At 41.3% G+C, this 21281-nt stretch overlaps 1 protein-coding gene across 7 annotated transcripts in view; it reads right to left on the reverse strand.

Moving 5' to 3' along the window:
* AOPEP (aminopeptidase O (putative)) overlaps positions 1–21281 on the reverse strand; it is a 348826-nt gene that overhangs the window by 60892 nt on the left and 266653 nt on the right. For 5 of the 7 annotated variants that reach the window (XM_087444292.1, XM_087444287.1, XM_087444288.1 and 2 more), the window contains 2 exons: positions 20190–20252; positions 19740–19814 (listed from right to left, as the gene is read on the reverse strand). The exons of 1 other annotated variant lie outside the window; for it this stretch is intronic. In XM_087444292.1, the coding sequence (XP_087300418.1) occupies positions 19740–19814; positions 20190–20252 (138 nt within the window). The remainder of the gene's footprint in view (positions 1–19739; positions 19815–20189; positions 20253–21281) is intronic. One more of the 7 variants, XM_087444290.1, reaches the window with a different exon arrangement.

The following is a 21281-nucleotide window of genomic DNA, read 5'->3' on the forward strand; positions in this document are numbered from 1 at the left end:
CTGTACAACTTTTGTGAGACTTTTGGAACTGGCCCAGATTCATACAAATATTCTTAGCTGCATTTTTAATAAAGAACCCTGAAAAGCTACCTTATTCTATAAATTAGAAACTTGACCATTTAATTATTTAAAGCACCATAAAACATAGTTCTATAGATACACGTGTCTACTCTACATTAAAACAATGTGTATAATCAGAAATATAAACCTATAACCTTTGGTTTGAATAACAGAAACTAAAAAAAAGTACAAAAAAATCCCTTCTCAAAGTAAACCAATTTAATCTTTAGACAATTAACATCACATACATACATACACACACATCCTCCATACTTTATATCAAGTCTACAAAAAAAAACATAATTAAATGGAATGTTGTCAAACTATTGCAAGCATGACTAGTGGTAAAAGCTAGAGATTAGATAGGATAGAGTACCAAGGACTACAATTTTATTTAATATGCATTAACAATGCTTGAAAAGTTATAAAAAACTTAAAATAGTTCCTAGTTTTCTTTGTGCATAAGAATATCAAATAAGAGTCAAAGGTTAAGGTTACTGCTTAAATACAGCCTGTGGTAAGGATGTGGAGAAACTGAAACCCTCATACACCACTGGTGGGAATGTAACACAGGGTAGCCATTTTGGAAAACAATTTGGCAGTTTCTTAAAAAGTCAAACATAAATTTACTATATGACTCCTGGTTATCTGCCCAAGAGAACTGAAAACACATATCCACACAAAAACTTGTGTGGGTCTTTATAACAGCATTATTCATGATAGCCCCAAACTGGAAGCAACCCAAATGTCCATCAAGTGGTGAACAGATAGACAAAATGTGGTGTATCCATACAATGGAATACTATTTAGGAATAAAAAGAAACAAACTACTGATACATGCTACAACACGGATGAACGTCAGAAACATGCTAAGTGAAAGAAGGCGAATGTGTAAGACCACATTGTATATGATTCCATTGATATGAAATGTCCAGAACAGGCAAATCTACAGAAACAGAAAGTAGATTACTGGTTGCCTAGGGCTGGGGAGCGGGGGGAAATGAGGAGTGACTGCTAATGGGCACCAGGGATCTTTCTGGGATGATGGAAATGTTCTAAAACTGTATTCTGGTGATGACAGCACAACTTGGCAAATTTACTAAAAACCAGTGAATAGTACACTGAATTTCACTGTATGTACATTATGCCTTACACAAGTTGTTAAAAATCCATATATACACATGCACAGAACCTACCCTTGAAGCCCTGGGTAGCTACCAAGTGTTAAATCTGTGTTTTGGTTGTCCCTGTTATTTTCTTGACTCCACCGTGGAAAAGATGACATCAGGCCATTAACATTATAAGAATACAGAATTTTGCTATTCAATTTCCTCTTAAAGATAATAAAGGAGCATAGGGGGAGGGAGTCACACAGGGGGAGCAAATAAATCTGCTGTTTCCTAATTACGGAGTTCATACTGGGTCGTGACCCTATTAGCCGGTAACCACAAGCAGCTTACTTATTACTGCGTGCTGCTGGCGGGGGAGTGCTGGGGCCTGGGAACGCAGGGAGTCCACTGCCCTGTGAACACAGGACCTTTGTAGTGGGCAAACCCAGGCCAGGCACTAGGCTAAGCATGATAATGGACACTCTGAACAATGAGGAAACTGAGAACTAGGGAAATTCTTATGTTTAGTTCATGTAATAAAATCTAATACAAGCCACTTACCTCCCAAACCTCAAAGTTAGGTTTTATTTGTTAAAATCAGTATCAACTTAATAATTTTGCATAATGAAACACCTCAATTGGGTGAACAGGCATACTGTATACAATATCCTAAGGCAACCCACCTTGCCTTCCCCTCACATCTCCTAATGAGTCAACTTTTGCCAATGTTCTAGCTCTGCTTTGCAGACTCATGACAGACCCCTTCTTGGCAGGACAAGGGACTGGATGGCATCTGACACTGCTGCTGTGGATGAGGAATGGACTCTGGAGCCGTGTCTGAGCACTGTGGGCTGACGGTACTCATTGACAGAAGGCTGCAAGAGGCAGGGTGACAAGCATACAGAATGGCCCTGCTCAGAGACAGGTCACGGAAGAAATAAGAGCAAGGACAAGCTAGTCAGAATCTCTGGAGTTTTCTGACCATCCATAGCCAGGACACCAAGACCGACCCTGCCACCTACTCACAGGAAGTTCCAGCCAGAAGCCATGGTGCATGTGCCACATCCACAAGACAAGCATCTTAGGACCAACTTATACGCCCCTGTACAAGTCGCTGAATAGGAAAAAAATAATAATAGCAACTACACAAGTGATAAGCCGGCCAATCTGACAGAAACAGTATGGAATTATTTTAGTTGAAGTTGATAGGACAAAAATCCATCTTATGAAAAGTGAAATACTGTGGAAAAGAGTAGAACAGGCAGGAAAACAGAAATGCTATATTTATCCCCTTCTCTCCCACCACCCTTGAGTATCTCCTCTTTTTTGAGAAGAAAGCAATCAAACTGTTCTCCCTACCAACATTCTCCCTCTGCTCACAGACACACTGGCAGACAAACTGGCCAAAAGGCCCCACTGGTGTGGTGGGCCACACGCCCGGCCTGGAGTACACACCCTCTTGGGCAGTGAGTCCTGGTTCAGAGGTCACACAAACACATGTCTGCAAACAGCTGTGGCTTCGGCTGAGTGGCACCTCCCTAGCCTATGAAATCCTTTCAGTTGCTCTCACCGCTCACGGAAAGGTAGAGCACTGCCTGGGAGAAAATGAGGAGAATGTTCCAGAGACCTCCTCAGGGCCCACACTGCCCCTTACTGCGCATGAGCCTGCAGCTGAACTGCTGCTCTCTGTCAACAGAGCTAAGAATATTCCAAGAATGCCAAGGGTGAATAAAAATGACCAGCAGTGTTTTCTCGTGATTCATTCCCCTCATTCCCATCCCATTTTCTCTCTTATTCCTTAACTCCTATTTAAAATAAACTTCACAGGGGAAAAGCAGGGATCAGGTAAGTACAAGTGGCAACTATAATCTGATGGAGCTAGCTGGCTGATATAACATTTGACATGAAAATTATCCTACCTCTTTCCCATAAAAAATTCAAGCACGTTCATAATTTAGAAGGCATGTGGAGGGGCCAGACCCGCGGTGTAGCGGTTAAGTGTGCGTGCTCTGCTGCTGGCGGCCCAGGTTCGGATCCCGGGCACGCACCCACGCACCGCTTATCAGGCCATGCTGTGGCAGCGTACCATATAAAGTGGAGGAAGATGGGCATAGATGTTAGCCCAGGGCCAGTCTTCCTCAGCAAACAGAGGAAGATTGGCATGGATGTTAGCTCAGGGCTGATCTTCCTCACCAAAAACAAAAAAACAAAAAAAGAAGGCACGTGGAGTTTCAATCCTTAGCAATTAGGAAGCCAAAGTCAGTCCAGTGGGTTTTGTCCAATGACCCTTTTAACTACTTGAAAATGAGGGCTGATTATCAAACAACGTTATGGCTTATCTATAAAAACTTCTTTCTAAAAAATATTGATCCTTGATTTACATAAGCAAAGACATTCTGAGAAGCCTTTTTAAATCATGCATAACACATTACTCATAGTTGAGACAAACACTGGGCCCATTTCTTCAGGTCTAAGTGGGTTTCCATTAGTAAGTCAGCACCTCAGGAAACTTACTAACTACTCTGAGCCAGTTGTAAATAAGAATAGTTACTGTAAACTCAGACCTAGATAGTTGCTGGGGGTGGGGGAAATATCTCAACACTTGTTTTTGAAAGCTTCTTGGAATTCTAAGCGCTCAGGACATCAGCAAGCACTGTACTTCCAGACAGCCAGACCTTTTGCAAACTGAGATCACTTCAGAACCCAAATCAATAAAACAGCTTTGACCACTTCAACTAAAACTCGCTTTGGGGCAGCCTAGTGGAAACTTCCAACAGAACCTGAGGCACTATTTGCCTGGGGCAGAGTGGCCCCACATAGCAGATTCCTGGGTCAGCTTGGGAGACAGATGCATGTCTAGGTGTGGCTAAGACCTGCCGGAGAAGTAACAGGCTGCCTCCTTGATCTCAATGCTGGGGACACTTCAGCTGGCCCATTGACGCTAGGCTGATGTTCCAAACTTGCATCTTTATGGCCATTCTTCCTAGGGTTACATTTCTTGGTCTATCCTACTGGTTCTCAAAGTTCCTTATGTTCTCATAATACACCACAGACAACACATGACTTTAAACGCTGATAATGGTATGGGAAAAGCCCATCACCAGTAACATTAGTAACTGTTGTTGGTAAGCAATGCCCCAGTGGCAGCTCTTCGCTCAATGCTTTACAGTAACTATTTTACAGACGAAGAAACTGAGGCTGACGCAGGCTAGTTTGTCCAAAGTGAAAAAGCCAGTCAGGGTGAAGACAGGATTTCAATCCATCTGTCTGAATATGGATTCCATGTCATGAAGGACTATAGAGGGAGAGAAATGCACTTCACGATTTCAATTGAATTCTAAGAGCACAGATGACCCGCAGGCATCAGCTGCAGCCCACCTCCAAAGTTCTGTGGAGGGAGAAGTTAATGGGAACCACACATGTTCTGGGGAAGGAAAAAAAAAGAGTCCATCCACAACAGATTAACATTTCTCTTGCTTAAAAAACTAGCATTGGAAAACTGCTTGGGAAGTAAATGCTCTTGACAAATGAACTTTTCCCACTGAGCTCTTGTTAAACCAGCTACTTTATTTTGATTTTGAATTACTTCTGATATTAAGATTTACTATAACGAACTGTCTTAAAAAAAATAAGGGAGTATTTCCAAATATGCTAGTAATAGTTTTTCACAGGAAAAAGTGCCACCAAGAATAGCACAGAGATACGTCACTATTCTTTTTTTTTTTTTGAGGAAGATTGGCCCTGAGCTAACATCTGTTGCCAATCTTACTCTTTTTCTTTTTTATTTTCCTCCCCAAAGCCACAGTACACAGTTGTATATCCTAGTTGTAGGTCCTTCTAGTTCTTCTATGTGGGATGCCACCTCAGCATAGCTTGATGAGCGTTGAGTAGGTCCCCCAAGGATCCGAACCAGCGAACCCCAGGTTGGAAGTGGAACGTGTGAACTTAACGGCCACGCCCCTGGGCTGGCCCCTTCATTATTCTTAATCCTCATGTAAATGATGTGCCTCACCCTTCAGATTATTGGAAGATCATTTTGAAGACAAGTAATGAGAATACTGACGGTCACGTATATTTATAATATGTCCCCCTCTCTTCTCCGTAACAGTGCATGATCGCAAACAGGTTTGATACAAAAAATTGAAAACTGAGAAATTACAAAAACGTTCAAAATCGACAACAACCACTTATAATTATTTTACTCTTCTCTCCTCCTCCAGTTTAAGAATTTGAACACAAGAGTGACGAGTCCTGTAGCAACAAGTTAGATTTCCTCTCTTCTATTATCTTCAACTCCATCAGGATTACAGCAGTTCCCAAAAAAGTGAATGTGAAGTTAAGCAAAACTAAACAAAAAACATCTCTTTGCCTTCCGTTCTGGAGCCTGGTTTGCCCACCCTCACTGTCTCCACTGAGCCTCTCCCTAGGATGGCTTATGATGACGACGACGACTTGGCATTATGCACAGGGTAGGGCTCTGGGATCGTGAGTCAGAGGCGGGGGCAAACAGCGCCAGCTCTGGAAATAGCGCCTGCAGCTTCTCTCCAAGACGCGAGAGCGGTAACACAGCAGGCCTTGGGCAGAACCTCCCCTGCTTGGAGGTCAAAGGCCAGTGACACAGATAAAGAGTGTGTGTGTGTGTGTGTTTGCATGCACACACAATCAAGCTATATATGCACACTGGTACCTCAGTAATCCCTTCTTGGAAGATGGTTCAGCATTGTTTAGATTTGTCTTCCGATAATCTGGTGCTCTATCATTGGGTAACGTTATTGTTGACCAAGTCAGTGACTTAATCTCTAATAAAGACTCACAGTATGCCAGGATTAGCAATGCAGGAGTATCACCCAGTGCCTTCTCTCCAGCACCTTTCATTTTGCTGGGAGGGGAGGGAAGGTACGGTACCTCTACAAGTCTGAAGCAGCTTAGTACTTATCTTTTGTTTTCACCTGCCCATTTTGGGCACTATCATTCTGTATCTGTCAGCTGTGTTGCAGAGAAAAGACAAGCAGCTTTTTTCCTAAACTATAATACTCCTACTCACTTTACCCTGCAGACAGTACAGAGAATTCTGGGGAACTAAACCTTTCATAATCCAAGTTCAGTATTAGTTTTATCCATACTGTTTTGGGGGTGAAGGTGGTTTGATCTGGCCTGTAAGCAAACGGCCAAGTCAGAGAGACTGTAGAAAAACTTCACTTAACTCTAAATTTGCAATACATCAAGGTATGAATATGTATAAACATGGAAAGCAGCCTTGCATTTTAGAAAAAATAATAACATATACATTAAAAAATACCTGCACAGACTGAAGGAAAGGCATTTGTGAGAGTACCTTTACTGTATTCCAAAATAAAATGCCTAGTTATCCGGTCACACACAAAACAACAACATTTTCATGTCATAGTTGTTTGGTCTATGACAAGCATCACAAAAACCTCAAATAATCTGTGCTTGTAAAATTCACTAATTTAATATGAAAAGCACAATTTCATGTCAACCCTTGCAGACACCCAGCTGCCTCATCAGAGTCTCTGCCCACTCTATGAAATGACTGAGCCCTGAAAATCTGCCTCAGTCCAGACCTAACCAAACCAGGATGGGACAGTCCTCCATAAACCCAGAAAAGGCCCTCACTCTGGACGCATGGCTAGGCTGCAAGGGATGGCCTTGTAGGGGCATCCTGAGTCTCCCAGACCTTCTTTCCTGGCCTCCCTCAGGTGTCCGTGCCCTACCTAACAGAGCCCAGGCTGACTTGTTTCTCCTCACCCAGAACGCAAAGCTGCTCCACCTCACACCCTACTTTGGGGAGCTCCCCAGGCAGAAAGTTGAAAAGAGCAAAAAAGGGGACAGACCCGGGCTCTGGGCCCAGGCCAGCACTCTGGCCTATGACCTAAGACCTCTGAGCGCCTCCATGTTCTCACATGTAACTAAGAGCTGGAGTTAGACAGGCTGTAAGGCCTTCCTCATGTCTAACAACTTCGGTCCTTAAAGCCTCCCAAATAAGGTGCTTGAGTTGTTCGACTTTCCCTGTGACATTCTCCCTCCTCTGTGTCCTCTCTTGCAGCCCAGCACACTCAAGTGTCTAGGATCTCAAGTAGCTTTCACAACATTATATTCACTAGGACACTCCTCCAATTGCTTGCTTTATAATTTTTCCAGTTATTTGAGACAGCTCCTTGCTGGTGGTGACTTTATTTTCTGACGCTACCTCAACTTTCCAGTTCTTCCTAATGTTCTATGCAGCAGCACGGTATACCAAGATGAGTGAAATTTCCACAGATCCAAAAACTATGTTCTCTTTAACATTTAGAAACCAACATGACCAAGAATCATTTCAGAGAAAAATCATTTCACAATCACCTGTACTAGAATTGACTTTTGGCATGAAATAAATTGAACATTGCAATGCTGTCTAGCGAAAGGTAACAGAGGTAGTTGGAACCTTCCCTTAGACCAGAAGTACACCATGAAGTGACAACGGAAGAGAAGATGTGCCCAAGAGTCAGTCCCTTTTGTTAGCCTGGTATTTGTATAACGTCCACAGGCCTTCAAAGGAATTGCAAATCAAAATAGTTTGGGTGAAAGAAACAAAAGCAATGACTTATTGAGTATAAAAAATGATTATAGACTGATTTAAAATGGAGCTTTGCTAGAATAACAAATCTTATCAATAGCCTGAAGAACACTTGGGGAGCTTCCAATTTGGAACAGGAACAATGACAGTTTATTCTAACAGTGGACAAACTGAAGAGAGATGCAAATGAAACGACAAGTAGCTCTGAGAAATATGACTGGTCTTCTTCAAGAAAGCCAAAAGATAGAGACAAAACATACAAACTTGTAGAAGTGCTACTGCTGTATTTGCTGCCGACCAAGAACAGTTACAGGAAGAAATGAAAGCTGATTTTCTTTAAGTCTGTAAATAAATTTAGGAATGTTTTCCTGTCTCACTATCATGGAGGAGAACAAATCAAATGAATGGTGTTACTATCCACATGCCATCAGGTAATCAGCCTTTCACAATCCTGTTGAAGAGGTGCTCTAAAGCATATTAAATACTTAGTAAGCGCCAGCTGTTTTAGACAAGTCACCTCACTTAACTCCCCCATAAGGCTCTGGAAAGGCAAGTATCTATCCCTTTTGACAGGATGACACATAGTGGCACAGGCCTCGGAAACCAGGCCTGAGCCACCCAAGGCCTATGCATAGCAACTAAGGAGCAGGGAGGGTTACTTTTCCAAGACACAGGCACACCTCTGCAGAAAACAACTGGATTTCATCAGATAAAATTCCAGAGAGGATAAGAATGATCATTCTACAAAGATCAAAAGAACCACACCGAACAAGGCTACGAGAACAAACAGGACCCCGAGTCACAGGCAGCCAAGAGTTAGAACAAAAGCAGGTCGCTGGGACTCCAACTGATGTATGAGGACTCCAGGCAGGACTCCAGGTTCGGTGACTCATCTGAGGACCCTAGGTGAGACGTCTAGATGCTCCACTTACTGCGCTACTGCCTTCTGCTCTATAAAAGGGGGGACAAAAGCGTATTAGGGTATCTGGACACCTTCAGGTCCTCGCAAGAAATAAAAGCACGAAGTACAAAAGCATGGGTCACCACCCATGAGAACGCTTCAAATAAAGAAATCTGACAATCCCAAGTGCTGATGAGGAGGTAGAGAAACTGGGAACCTTAAACTGCTGTAGGAATGTAAAATGGTGCAGCCACTTTGGAAAACAGTTTAGCAGTTTCTTAAAAAGTTAACTCTACACCTACCATATAGCCAACCCACGCCAGTCCTAGGTATGTCTACACAAAGACAGGTAAATCGCTATTCCTAATAGCCAAAAACTGCAAAGAATCCAAACCTCCTGTCAACTCATAAAGGGATAAACAAACTGTAGTACATCCAGACAACGAATGGAACACTACTTTATAATAAAAAAGAACAAACTACTGATACATGCAACACTGCTGAACCTCAAAACATTACGATAAATGAAAGAAGCCAGATCTAAAAGACTAAAGTGTGCATGATTCCACTGATACAAAATTTCTAGAAAAGGCAAAACTGTAAAAAAACAGATTAGGTGCTAGGGGTAGGCATGGGGACTGACCACAAAAGGACAAGAGGGAACTTTCTAGTGATGGAAATGTTCTAAAACTAGATTGTGGTGATGGTTGCACAACTGTTTAAGTTTGTTCAAACACAACGATCTGTATATGGGTGAATTTTACGGCATATAAAATATATACGGCATATAACTCAATCAAGTTGTTGAGAGAGAGAATCAGAACCATTATCTTCTGTTGTTTATGGGAGCACTCAGCATCCTTTACCTCTACTGTCAGGAATAAATATTAAAGGTGCGTCTTAAACACTGAAAACTAAAGCTTGTGTTAGGAGACAGACAGGAGAAAAAATCAGAAACCAAACTGTATATGAACACAATCCAGAGGTATGTTCTGTTTTTCTTCTAGATTCTTTCTGCTGTTCCTCTTTAACATCTCATGCCCTTCGTGAATATCATGAATTTCTTTTCTTGGACACCAAATGAAAATTGCCACAGAAAATTAACAGCATGAGCTCTCTGACTTCCAGTTATAAATGAGGCCACAAAAAAATGACTACTGTTGTCTTTTCTACGAAAATGCCAGAAAAGTAAAAAAATATATTCTGAGGCCATTTTCTTCCATTTTATGTGATTTCTTTGGTATTAATTATTGCAAATCAGTTTGCTTTCCTGCTTTCACATATATAAAATCTGAATCTTCATAGATGTATAATTTAGAACTTAATACTCTGAAAAACCGAAATTTCTTAATTTATAGAAAGATACACAAAATGTCAAATGATTTGGATGTACTTAAACTTAAGGCCATTTTTTGTGGCCCACCTGACAAGTCCATTTATTCTCATCATCAGAAAGACAGAAGGCGTATATAACTATTTTTTTAAATACGTTTAAAAAAAAAAGAGGTCATGAAAAAAAGAGGTCATGCTATGTCTGTGGTGCTGAAAGTGTGTGGGATGCTTTTTGAATGACGAAACACAACATCCAAAAATCACGAGAGAGGGGATCTGAAGAGCTCTGGAATTTGAAGTCACCACTCCTAATTCTGAAACATTCTCATTTCTCATTTTGACTTGCAACCAAACATTTAGAGGGAAGGAAAAAAACCCCAAAACTTAACAATGCAAATATTAGGGGCAAAAACAGAAAGTGAAATAAATTGAAACTTTATGTCTCCCAGTTCAGAGGTGGCCGACACTTGCTGCAGCACCTTGATTTCACATTAGTGAGCCCAAGAGAAATACTAATTGCACACTTTCCGTATGTTCTCCTGAACAATCTGAATTCTGAGAACAGAAATTGTAGTATCCTCAATTCTACAAAATAACAAAAGTTGAACGAACTGGAACATATATTTGCACCCTGCTCTCGGCCCATATAAGGCTTATGGACGACGTGAACAGCCCACAGTGATACGACTTCCTCTCCTTACGAGAGACTCACATTGCTCTTTGTACATACCTATGGCACCTCCGATATAGGTTTGAGTGAACACTGTTTTCTACTCTTTACAGGTTTTTACATTTCAACTGTAAACTCTCTGAGGACTGTTTTCCATTCATCTCTGTACTCCTTATTCAGGGTTTTTTATGTTGCAGATATGCAATGAAGTTAGTAAATTGTTTAAATAAATACAGAATTTAATAAAGAATGTGTTATACACAGAATTATAGACAGTATTACATTTCTAGACTTGGGTCTCCAAATCATGCTGATTCATAAGTGTCAGCAGAATTTCTATGATGGGTTCCAGCTTTACTTGCAAAACACAGATGAATTTATTTTTAAAAATTACATATTCAAATAAAGACACTAACACTATTCATATGTCCATCAATCAAACCCCTATCTATGCTTACAAATCAGGTAAAAGCTTTAAAATGTATTCAGTTAATTCAATTACCCAATTTCCCACCACAACTTCCAGCCTGCATGTGTAAAGGGTTGCTTTATCAAAACAAGGCCCAGGCAGAGAAACTCTAGTCCCAAGTAGCCTCAGGTAAAATGCATCCTATACTCATGTCCTTAGTTTGTGCTACATTGGTTTGGATTTATTTATCACATATTGCTTTGCAAATGATCTTTGATATGTTGTGTGTCTTATCTCCAACAGCCAGAAATGACATCTCCTGTTTCTTTGGTATTTTCCAGCAGCTTCTTGTACAGGGCCTTATGTACAACAAATCCAAGAAAACATATTGACTGATTAGACTGATTTGGGTTTTCAGCTCTCCTCATCATCTGAAAAACAGAGCCCTTTAATTTTTTTTCTGTGCACTGTTCTACACATATATAAACTAAGATCATGTAAACTCTGAGTTTTGTGTGGGAAACTAACATCTGATACGCAAGAATGTGAAAAGAATAAAATGGACTTGGAGTTTTCTACATGAGACATTTTCAGAAAGCACCACTGTTCTTAGACCAGTGGTTCTCCACGTGTGGGTGCAGAGAGCTGCTCACCACGTGGCATCAGGGTGAGTTTATTTTGTCAGGATACAGACAAAAGACTTTCGAGTATCCACTTCAGATTTCTCACAAATATAAAGACAACTCAAGTCCGACTGCCCATAAAAGGAAGCACTCTTAATTTTAAAATTTCTTACAACAAAGGACTTTAAAGGGTAACAAGAAAGTAAAATAAACTTAAAGCGCTTTATATACAGTATATATTTGGTCTTCAAATCCACTCACTGAGCAGGCAAAAAATGTTATCATTGTTCTCATTTTACAAACGAGGAAAATAAAGCTAAACAGACAAGTGACAACTGGGAAAACTGACCCACAATGAGACATTAGAATAGAATTCTTGGACTTTAAAGAAAAAAAATCTGAGCGTCCAGGAGAAAAGACCAGGTCACTCTGAGGGAAAGAAATGAGACCAGTATCAGACTTTACGCAAGACAATGGAGTAACATATTTAAAACACAAAGAAAATACGAGCCAAGGATTTTATGTCTAGTTGAACTGACTTTCACGTATAAAGAGCACAAACTTATAAACATGCAAGAACTCAGGAAATATAGTTGCCCTAAGCTCTTCCTGAGAAATTCACTATAGAACTGGCTTCAAAAAACTAAAACGACCAAAGATCAATATAAGAGCGGATGATGAGCATTAAATATAGATTTACCTGCAGACTTAAAACTAAGTAATTTTATAAAGGATATAGTGTGGTATGTAATGTCTAATATCTACATACTCTGACATCATAAATACAGTATAGCTATCAAACGGGGAGGGAATGGGAAGAATATATGAAAAATACAGTCAATTTGTTGACTGTTAAAGGTATTCTCTGGAAGTAAAAAGATAATATTTCAAGTCACATGAAAGAAAATAAAGACAGGAGGGGAAAGAAAAATTTAATATCTAATTTCACTATTGCTCATAGCAGGGAATCAATACATAAGAGCAAAAAAAGTAAACAAGAGGCAAAAACAGATTGTGTCAAAGTAACCACTAGAACAAAAATACAAGCCTTCCTAAATACCAAAATATGGACCAAAAAAAATCATAAAACTATCAGCAAGAATCAAGGCCAAACATATTCATCTTATAATTAACGTAAATTGGCTTAACTGGCCTATTAAATAAAAGGATTTTCAGATGAAAGCAAAAGTCAAGTGACAAACTCAAGGAGCACATAACTAGGTAGCAAAGTTGGGACCAGTGTCAGCTCTTCCTGGTTCTGGCTCTCTTTATAGAAGAGATGAAAAAGGTGACCCAGAACAAAAGCCAGGGAAGTCCTACCAAATGTGCTTCCGTGAAAATCTCTGTCACTGAAAAACAAAATAATTAAAGAAAACCTGGACATTAAAATGTTTTAAAAATGCAACAGCCAGGTATGACTTGAACAGATAAGTGCCATTTGGGGGATTCATTCACCTAATTCATTCAACAAATACTTATCGAGGCTGCATGTGATCCAGTCCTTTTCTAAGTATTGGAGACAGGAGGCATGAGTGTCATTTTTCCTGTGTGCAGAGACCCACAAATATAAATGAAATACATGTTGGCTAGACTTGAAGATACACAATAGTGTCGGCCTCCTAAAACAGAAAATTAATGGAAACAATGGGAGGCCCTAAACTACACCGACACCAGTAGGTGCTACTAAAATAATGCATCTTATTGGTGCCGTATGATACGAGGCACAAAACAGCAGCTCATTAAAATGCCTTAGATGAGAGTGATTGCCAAAATAAAGCATTCTGTCACAGGAATGTAACTAATGCTTCCTATAAAAGCAACTAAAAAGTCACGAAATTTTTATCTGCCCGCCTCCCCTTTCCAGCCAAACTCTTATGTTTTATATTAACATGGCTTTCATCTTTCATGGCACAGAAGAGTTGATGGCTGCTGGCATCAAATCTGCTAAAATCAACAACAGCATAATTATCTGCACACTTTCAAGTGTTTTCAAAATACATGCTGGTTGGGATTTTCCCAATTTAGAAATGTGTGCTTTATGCTGGTGGTCTAAGACTGTCAAGAGCCTGGGTTAAAAAGAACTTTTAAATTTTGCCCAAAGCATTCTTTTCTAAAGCAATTATTTGATTTGTTTATACCTCATCTACTTTCACACAGTATCTAACGCAGTCTACAACAGCCTCACATCATACTGCTGGTTTGTGACACCACTTTAATGGTACCCTGACATGAGCTGACACACGTAAGGCACTTAGAACAGTGCTTGACACACGACAAGCGTCAGCTATTATTAATAGTTCTATTCAAAGATTCTTTTTAAAACATGTGAATAAGTGCACAAGGGTAAGTAGATGACTATACTTTAATTTTCCCTGTTATGCTAGTCAAAAAGGGAAAGGAATTTTAGTATACTCAGAATTCTCAGATTTTTTTTTAACTGCAGATTCTTAAAAAAATAAATCTAGGGGCCAGCCTGCTGGCATAGTGGTTAGGTATGTAAGCTCCACTTTGGTGGCCCATGGTTCGCAGGTTCGGATCCCGGGCGCAGCCCAACACAACACTCATCAAGCCATGCTGTGGTGGTGTCCCATATACAAAATAGAGGAAGATGGGCACAGATATTAGCTCAAAGCTAATCTTCCTCGGCAAAACAGAGGACTGGCAATGGATGTTAGCTCAGAGCCAGTCTTCCTCACAAAAAAGAAAAAAGAAAACTACAGAACAGATGAAAATTTAATGGTATAAAATTATACAGATCAGACTTCTTTCCTGAGGCTACGAAAAATACATTTTATCAGCAATTCTTCCATGGTCCAGCTTTAAAAAAAGAATAGAAAGGTAAAAAAAAGCCAAGATCCTGAGAAATGAGATCTAACTTGAGACCTGAGTACAGGGAATTTAATAAATTACGTATTTGTCAGGGATTTACAAGGAAAAAAGGGACACCCACAAGTAAGGCTGAGTTCTAAATATTTCAGCGATAAAATAACGAATTGCATATTAACAGCGCTATAATTACTCTGCCTTCCCCCATCACTCAAGTAAGTTGTCATCCAAAGGCACAATCAGTACAACACAAGACACAGCCACTCACAGATAGGTAGGGCTGCTGGTGCCTTTAGAGCTGTGACTCATTAGAATCCATAAAGCTTTTCTACGGAGATCGAGTATCAATGAAGCTATTGTAAGAGATTACAGCTATATAGATGTAGACTAGTTATGAAATCTCACAGGGCAAGAGCACTTTGGAAAAGGGGCAAGGGCACCAATGCCTGGGAAACCACTCAATACAAATGCCACCTAAGAGTGGCTGCCCACGCCTACCATTTTGCTAACGTGGGGTAGTTCCTATAAAGTGAATGGACTCTTGGTTCAGTACTCCCTAAATTCCTTCTTGTGAAATTCTGCCAAGCTTTGTATCCTCACGGCTCCAGAGTCAAGCCTAACACAGTCACCGTCTGCTGCTACCGGTCCCAGAAACAGCCAGATAATTTTTATTAGTCTTAAATACTGTTTTCCAGAAATCATAAACCAAATATAAAACAGACCTTTGTCACAAAAGACAAACAGCAGTAAAGCAGTTTGTTAAATAGTTTAAAATTTGTACCTACCTTTATCATGTTGAAAATTTCAATATTAGAATTGTAATAAAAGCATCCTCTTAGAATGTATAAAATTTTAAAGGGAGCAATAAATGTGGCAAAATGCATAAACCAAGTTGGGTTTTACATACAATTGAAAAAATCTGTGAATTATTATTCATACCAAGATTATCACTGATTGCAGTTCACAATCAAGTGCTAGAAAGAACAAATGAAATAAAAGCAGAGTGAAAATCCTCCAGAATTTAGAAAGGATATTATCACAAAGAAGACAGTTCCAACACTTTTTTCTCAAAGACTCAGAAAACAGAGTTTATCATTTGGCTCCAACTATAATGGCCAATAAATTCTATAAAGTCCACATTTTCACAACTATCTCTCTAGATTTTTGTTTCACTTGATACTTCAAGGAAAATTTCACCAAATTTTAAACAATTTTATGCTCAAGAGCATTGTTTTTCAGGTTCTGGCAGTAAAAAATAAGGTAACCCTAAAGGGTACTTTTCTTGGAAACCATTTGCACCTAGTATTCCTTATGACTAATCGTAACAGAGGCCAGACAATCTCAGCCTCACCAAGACTACTAGCTCGGAAGCTAACGCACATAAAGGATTGCTTGTTAATAACAACAGTCAATCTTAGTCTTGTTGAATTTTCAATGTTTTAAAAATATGCCAACGAACACTTCTGATATCATCATACATACTTACTGATGGCCAGAAATGAGTATTTTAAAATTTGTTCTCTGTATATTATCAGATATGCATCAAGTAGGAAGAATACTTCTTTTGAACCTGAAAATTGGAATTTTCTTCCTCTAAAGGAATCATACAACATTCACATATTTTCCTCAAATAAACGATTTCATAAACTATTATTCTACAGTATATCCTAGTCCTTAAAATACTGGTAAAATTATTGAAAACTTTATATTATTTTACATGTATATATTTATAAAAACATTATATTATTCCTTAATCTTTGAAGTGACGGATAATTTGTATTTTTCTTTGGATCAGTTAAAGACAAAAGCAGAAAAAAAAGTGTTCTTCTTCCAAAACCAATAGCCATTTAGTTCTTCTTCCAAAACCAATAGCCATTTAGTAAAATCTATTAACATTATTTTTAAAAATACACATTATACAATTCACCGTTGTAATCACCATTGTTTAATCCTCCCCTTGCAGAGCAGGCTGATCTATTCACCGTAATTGTTCTTTGTGAAGTTGTTCATGTTCTCCTTGCCTTTCTGTTGCACAAATTATTCAAACCAAATAAAAGAAACTCAAAATAATTAAAAAGGAAAAATATTAGAACGTAAGGAGAAAATATCTAATGACCAGAAGCAAAAGAGAAGTGAGTTTTGTAATTTAAAATGAAGAAAACAAAAACAGTATAAAGGAATTCAGTTATATGAGTGGAAAAAGGGCTCAATTATGAAGATAAAATGGAAATAAAGGTCAGAGAAGATAGAAGAAGATGCGTAAGAGAGAATGATGTACCTTCAGAAAGATAAGAAAGGAAAACAGTAGACAGCAGAGCTATCTGGTAGGTGGGTGGGAATGACACAATGCAGACGGACCGGCCAGGGAAGGCCGACAGAGCATTTTACATCATTCCGAGTGGTACCTCTCACTCACCCAGTTTACTTTACTTTATTATTCGTTATTCTAACCCACAGCTGAGCACCGGGTAAGTTTGTTTTGCTTTCCCCTCTGAGTTCAGCGAAAAACCCAACTAGTATTTCAAGTTACATCAGGCTATACCTACCACTTAGCACCTCTGAGATTTTCTTTAAGAGGGAAAACAAATATCTCCTGCAAGATTACATTCTTTACGTGTAATTCCTCACCCAATGCCCACTTCTAGACTCTGGCCTTGTACCACTGCTCTTTGTTTTCCTTCCTCAGGCAGGTCAGAAGACTTTGCTTTCCACAACTCAGAGTAAAAATCAGAGGAAAAATGTTAAGACTCTAGCAAAGTTTTGGCTTATTTTATTTTTTTATTTTAATTAATTTTATATTGAGGTAACACTGCTTTTTAATATTATGTAAATTTCAGGTGTACATCATTATATTTTGACTTCTGTGTAGACTACATCGGCCCTAGCATAGTTCAGTACAGACTAGTTCACTCATCTAGGCCTGAAGTGACACCTGAAGATGTAGATAGAGACTCATTTTCTTATTTTACAGTAATGTAATATGAATTAAAGTAGAAAATACCATAGTATTATTTTAATGTTGTAGAAAAATAGAGGTTGCATGAAAAAGGAGAAATTGACTAATATACTTCTACTTGTGGTGTGGCAGACATTTTAAAAAGCCTATTAAACTCAACAGTAAGTACCTAGATTCATACTAGTAACACTAGCAAAAGGTTAACACATGACCTCAGTTTGAACACATCACCACACAGAATTCGATCTGTATTTTGGCACAGACACTCAGGGGCAATCAGGGGACACACCTCAGCTCCCAGTGCAGGACAGCTAGCTCTGTCTTTCAGAACCTGTTGTCATGCCTTTGGTCGCTGATTGCACTCCCTTTCACCTCACCCTTGAAAATATCGAATGCTTTGCCTCAGCGAGCTCCAAATCCTCCCCTAGGCATGACAGAGGCAAAACAGTGGGCCAAGGGGTTGGCTGCTGTGCAGAGCCAGGAGGAAAGACTGGAGACACTGAGAGTTAACATTCTCTGATACAATTCAGAAACGTCCCATCTTCTCACCCTCCCCACCTCCACCCTCAAAACTAGTCAGCTTTAAGCTTCATTCCTTGAAAGGAAGTTCGGCACATTGGTCCCAACCTACTTCATTTTCACATCCTCTTTAAACCTGCTGCCCACACTTTCTAAGAGTCAAACGTGCATCCTTCCTGTAAGCTCTAACACAACAGCCTCTATGAAGGAGACAGGCTCAGCGAAGAACTCCCATTTTGGGAGGAGGTAAAATCCTCAGTCCCCCCCCTCTCGTTCTCAGAAGGCAGCAGTCAGATCATAGGTGTCGCAGATACAGTTACTGCAAGTTCAGATTTGGGTAGTGATGGTATCTAATAATCTGCAAGGATAACGGCTTCCCATTCTTCTATGCATGATACATTGTGCATCTGGGTAATCTTATCTTTCGTTGAAAAAAAAAATAGCTAGAAAATATTTTTTTTACATACTAAGCAAGCCATAATTCTTTTTCCTTCTTTGGACGTTTTATGATCTCATTCATCACCTCACAAACATCTAAAAAACATCTAAACCATGACAGTTAAACACTACCTACCATAACATGCCGATGTATGGTCAGAAAACTGAAGTCTGTTTCAAATGACAACTTTTTCTATTACTGTTTAACTGAAGTAACAAATATGACTCTTTGTTTAAAAAGGGAAGGACCGGGTACCACTTTTCACACACTGAATGTCTAGCTGCAGATGACTATACTCCTAAGCCACTTCTTCCTACAATTCTCTTAGAAGCTACCCTTGGTATCCTCAAATGCACTCTAGAACTTGGGTATCACCTTCATTATGATGGGCTTTGTGCACACTCTCGGACGCTGCAATGCCCATACTAAGGCAACACATCACAGAAGTTGGCAGCAATGCTATCAGCAAGAATTTGGCTTCAGAATCAGGAGTGATTCATCATACATTCTAGCAGCAGAAAAACAACACACCGCTATTTTAATCCCTTGGTGCTACCAAGAATCAAAAAATGGTAAAATAATTAAGCAGAAGCAACAAGAATCATATATGCTGTAACATTTGTAGAAATATTCACCCTTAAGAGTTTTCAATAAAACTCACTTAGAAAACAACAGACTACTTACCTTATTTCATAATATTTATTACAATGACAAATCAAGTTTTACCTTAATACAATTTCAGGAGACAATAGGTAGTCCAAACTTCTGCAGAGTAACATGTTGAAATTCTAAATTTAGAATAACTCTCATTTGCTTTACAATAAATAAAATTCCTCCTACTGTTTCAAAAGTAATCCATTTCTTTTATCTTCTCTCTCCATTTTTCAGATGACTCTAATTTAAGGTCTAAATGAGTGAGTGCCACTGTATCTATCACAACCAGAGAAATCTGATACTGTGGGCGACTTATTCAGAATACCCCCCACCCTTTTTTTAGAGTTACCCTAACACTGCCATAATGAATACGACTGGTCTAACATCATAATGGAACCCACTTACGTCCTACTGCTCTACTTAATGAGCATCAAACAAATCTCCACCCCGGCTCATTCTCACTTCACGAGAACATAGTGTGTTGATAATCACTAGGAATATCAACCAGTGTTTCAATAGAACTCGCAACGTGAATTTACGGTTTAATGTAAATTTAAATAAAACTTTAAGAAAAAATGCTATTCTATTGTGCGATCAAGTCTTCAGAGGCAGATGGGGAGATTTATCAAGAACTCCACCCATCACTCTCTTTTGGGACCCCTACCTTCTCAAACACTTCTTCGGTCTCCCTTCGTTTTCGTTTTCGGGGTCTCCGGTTCACTCGAATCCATTTCGCGACCTGAAGTTCAAAAACCAGAGCATTTTAAAGAGGACGACGGGTCCTGAGGGCCGCCCCTCAACGTGAGACGAGGAACAATCGACAGCCTCGCCACGCGACCTTCCCCGGCGTCACCTGGGGAAACCACAGGCACCTTACAGGGCTCGCAGGAGCCCTGGGCACGCGCGGGTCTGCGGCCAGCCGAGGCCGTGACCTTCGCCCCGCCGCTCCCTCGGTCCCGGGCCGCGCCGGTGCGCGCCCGAGCCCCCGAACCAGGGCCATCTTACCACGGCGGGCGCGCCGCTGGGCCCGGCGGAGCCGGGGCTCCGCGGCGGGGCGGCGGCGCGGGAGCCAGCGCCCGCGGAGGGAGAGGAGCGCCGCGCCGCCCGCACTCACCTCGGCGCTCACTTGCCGCGCGAGCCCGCACTCCGCCCCGGCCTGGCGCTCCCTCAGCAGCGGCTGCGGGCGAGAGAGAGACAGTCAAGTTTATCCCGGGGCCGCCCCAGCCTCCTCCCCGCGCCCCACCGACTCGGCGCGCTGGCCCCGTACCTCGCCGGCGGTAGGTGAGGGAGGCAACGGGGCGCCATCGCCCTGCCGCCCAGAGTAGCGGGCGCCCGGGGTCCTCAACACCTAAGGCGCAGGGCGGGCGGCGGGTGGCGCGGGGCCGAGGCGGCGGCTCGGGCGGCGGGCGGCGCTGGGCGGGGGCGGGGCCTGCCTTAAAGGTATAGCCGCCCCGCCGCCCTCCCCGCAAGTCGCCCCCGCCCGCGCCCGCGCGCCGGCTATTTTATTGTTCTCTGTGCAAACATCTCTCTTCCTCTCCCGGGCTCCGGCTCGCGCCCGCGCTCCCGCGCCCTCCCACGCGCGGGCCGACCCCGGGCGCGCTCGCCTTACCTTTCCAGCTCCCACCCCGCGGACTCCTGGGCACACACGAAAGGGTGTGTTGACCGCTGTGGGAGCGAAGTGCTGCCCGCCCGCAGGCGAAAAGGCTTAGCTCGAAAAGCGCCCCCACCCCCGCGGCCAGCCTGAACTCGCTCCTCTGGTCAGAAACCTAAGAGTCCAGATGGCCTTCGCATAGGGAAAGGAACTTTGCTAATGGAGTTTTCTCCGAGAATGGAGTAGACGCCATTAAATAGACGTTTTTCAACGACCCCCTCTGGACTCTGGGTAGGTGGCAGGTGACCTCCTGGAGAAGAAGCCGGGAGCGCTTAAGAGGCGAGCCCTGCGCTCTGCCCGCGGGTCGCCGGAGCCAACGCGCTTTGGCTAAGCGGGGCCCGTGCTGCACTCTCCGGCCCGTGGACCCCCAACGCAACTGGGTAGAATTCCAAAAGGGAACAATCTATTTTCATAATTAGGGGGAAAGTTTCCACCTAGCTTATAAAAGTATGCGATACCCCCAAGTTTTTCTGCTGACCCCCGAAAGGTTTTCTTCCCATCGGCATCAGAAGTTGGCTGAACCATACTGGGGGTGAGCACTTGGGGAGAAGAGTC

This window comes from Ceratotherium simum, chromosome 20, assembly GCF_057802395.1.
Source record: "Ceratotherium simum simum isolate JZ-2026a chromosome 20, ASM5780239v1, whole genome shotgun sequence".
NCBI lineage: Eukaryota > Metazoa > Chordata > Mammalia > Perissodactyla > Rhinocerotidae > Ceratotherium > Ceratotherium simum.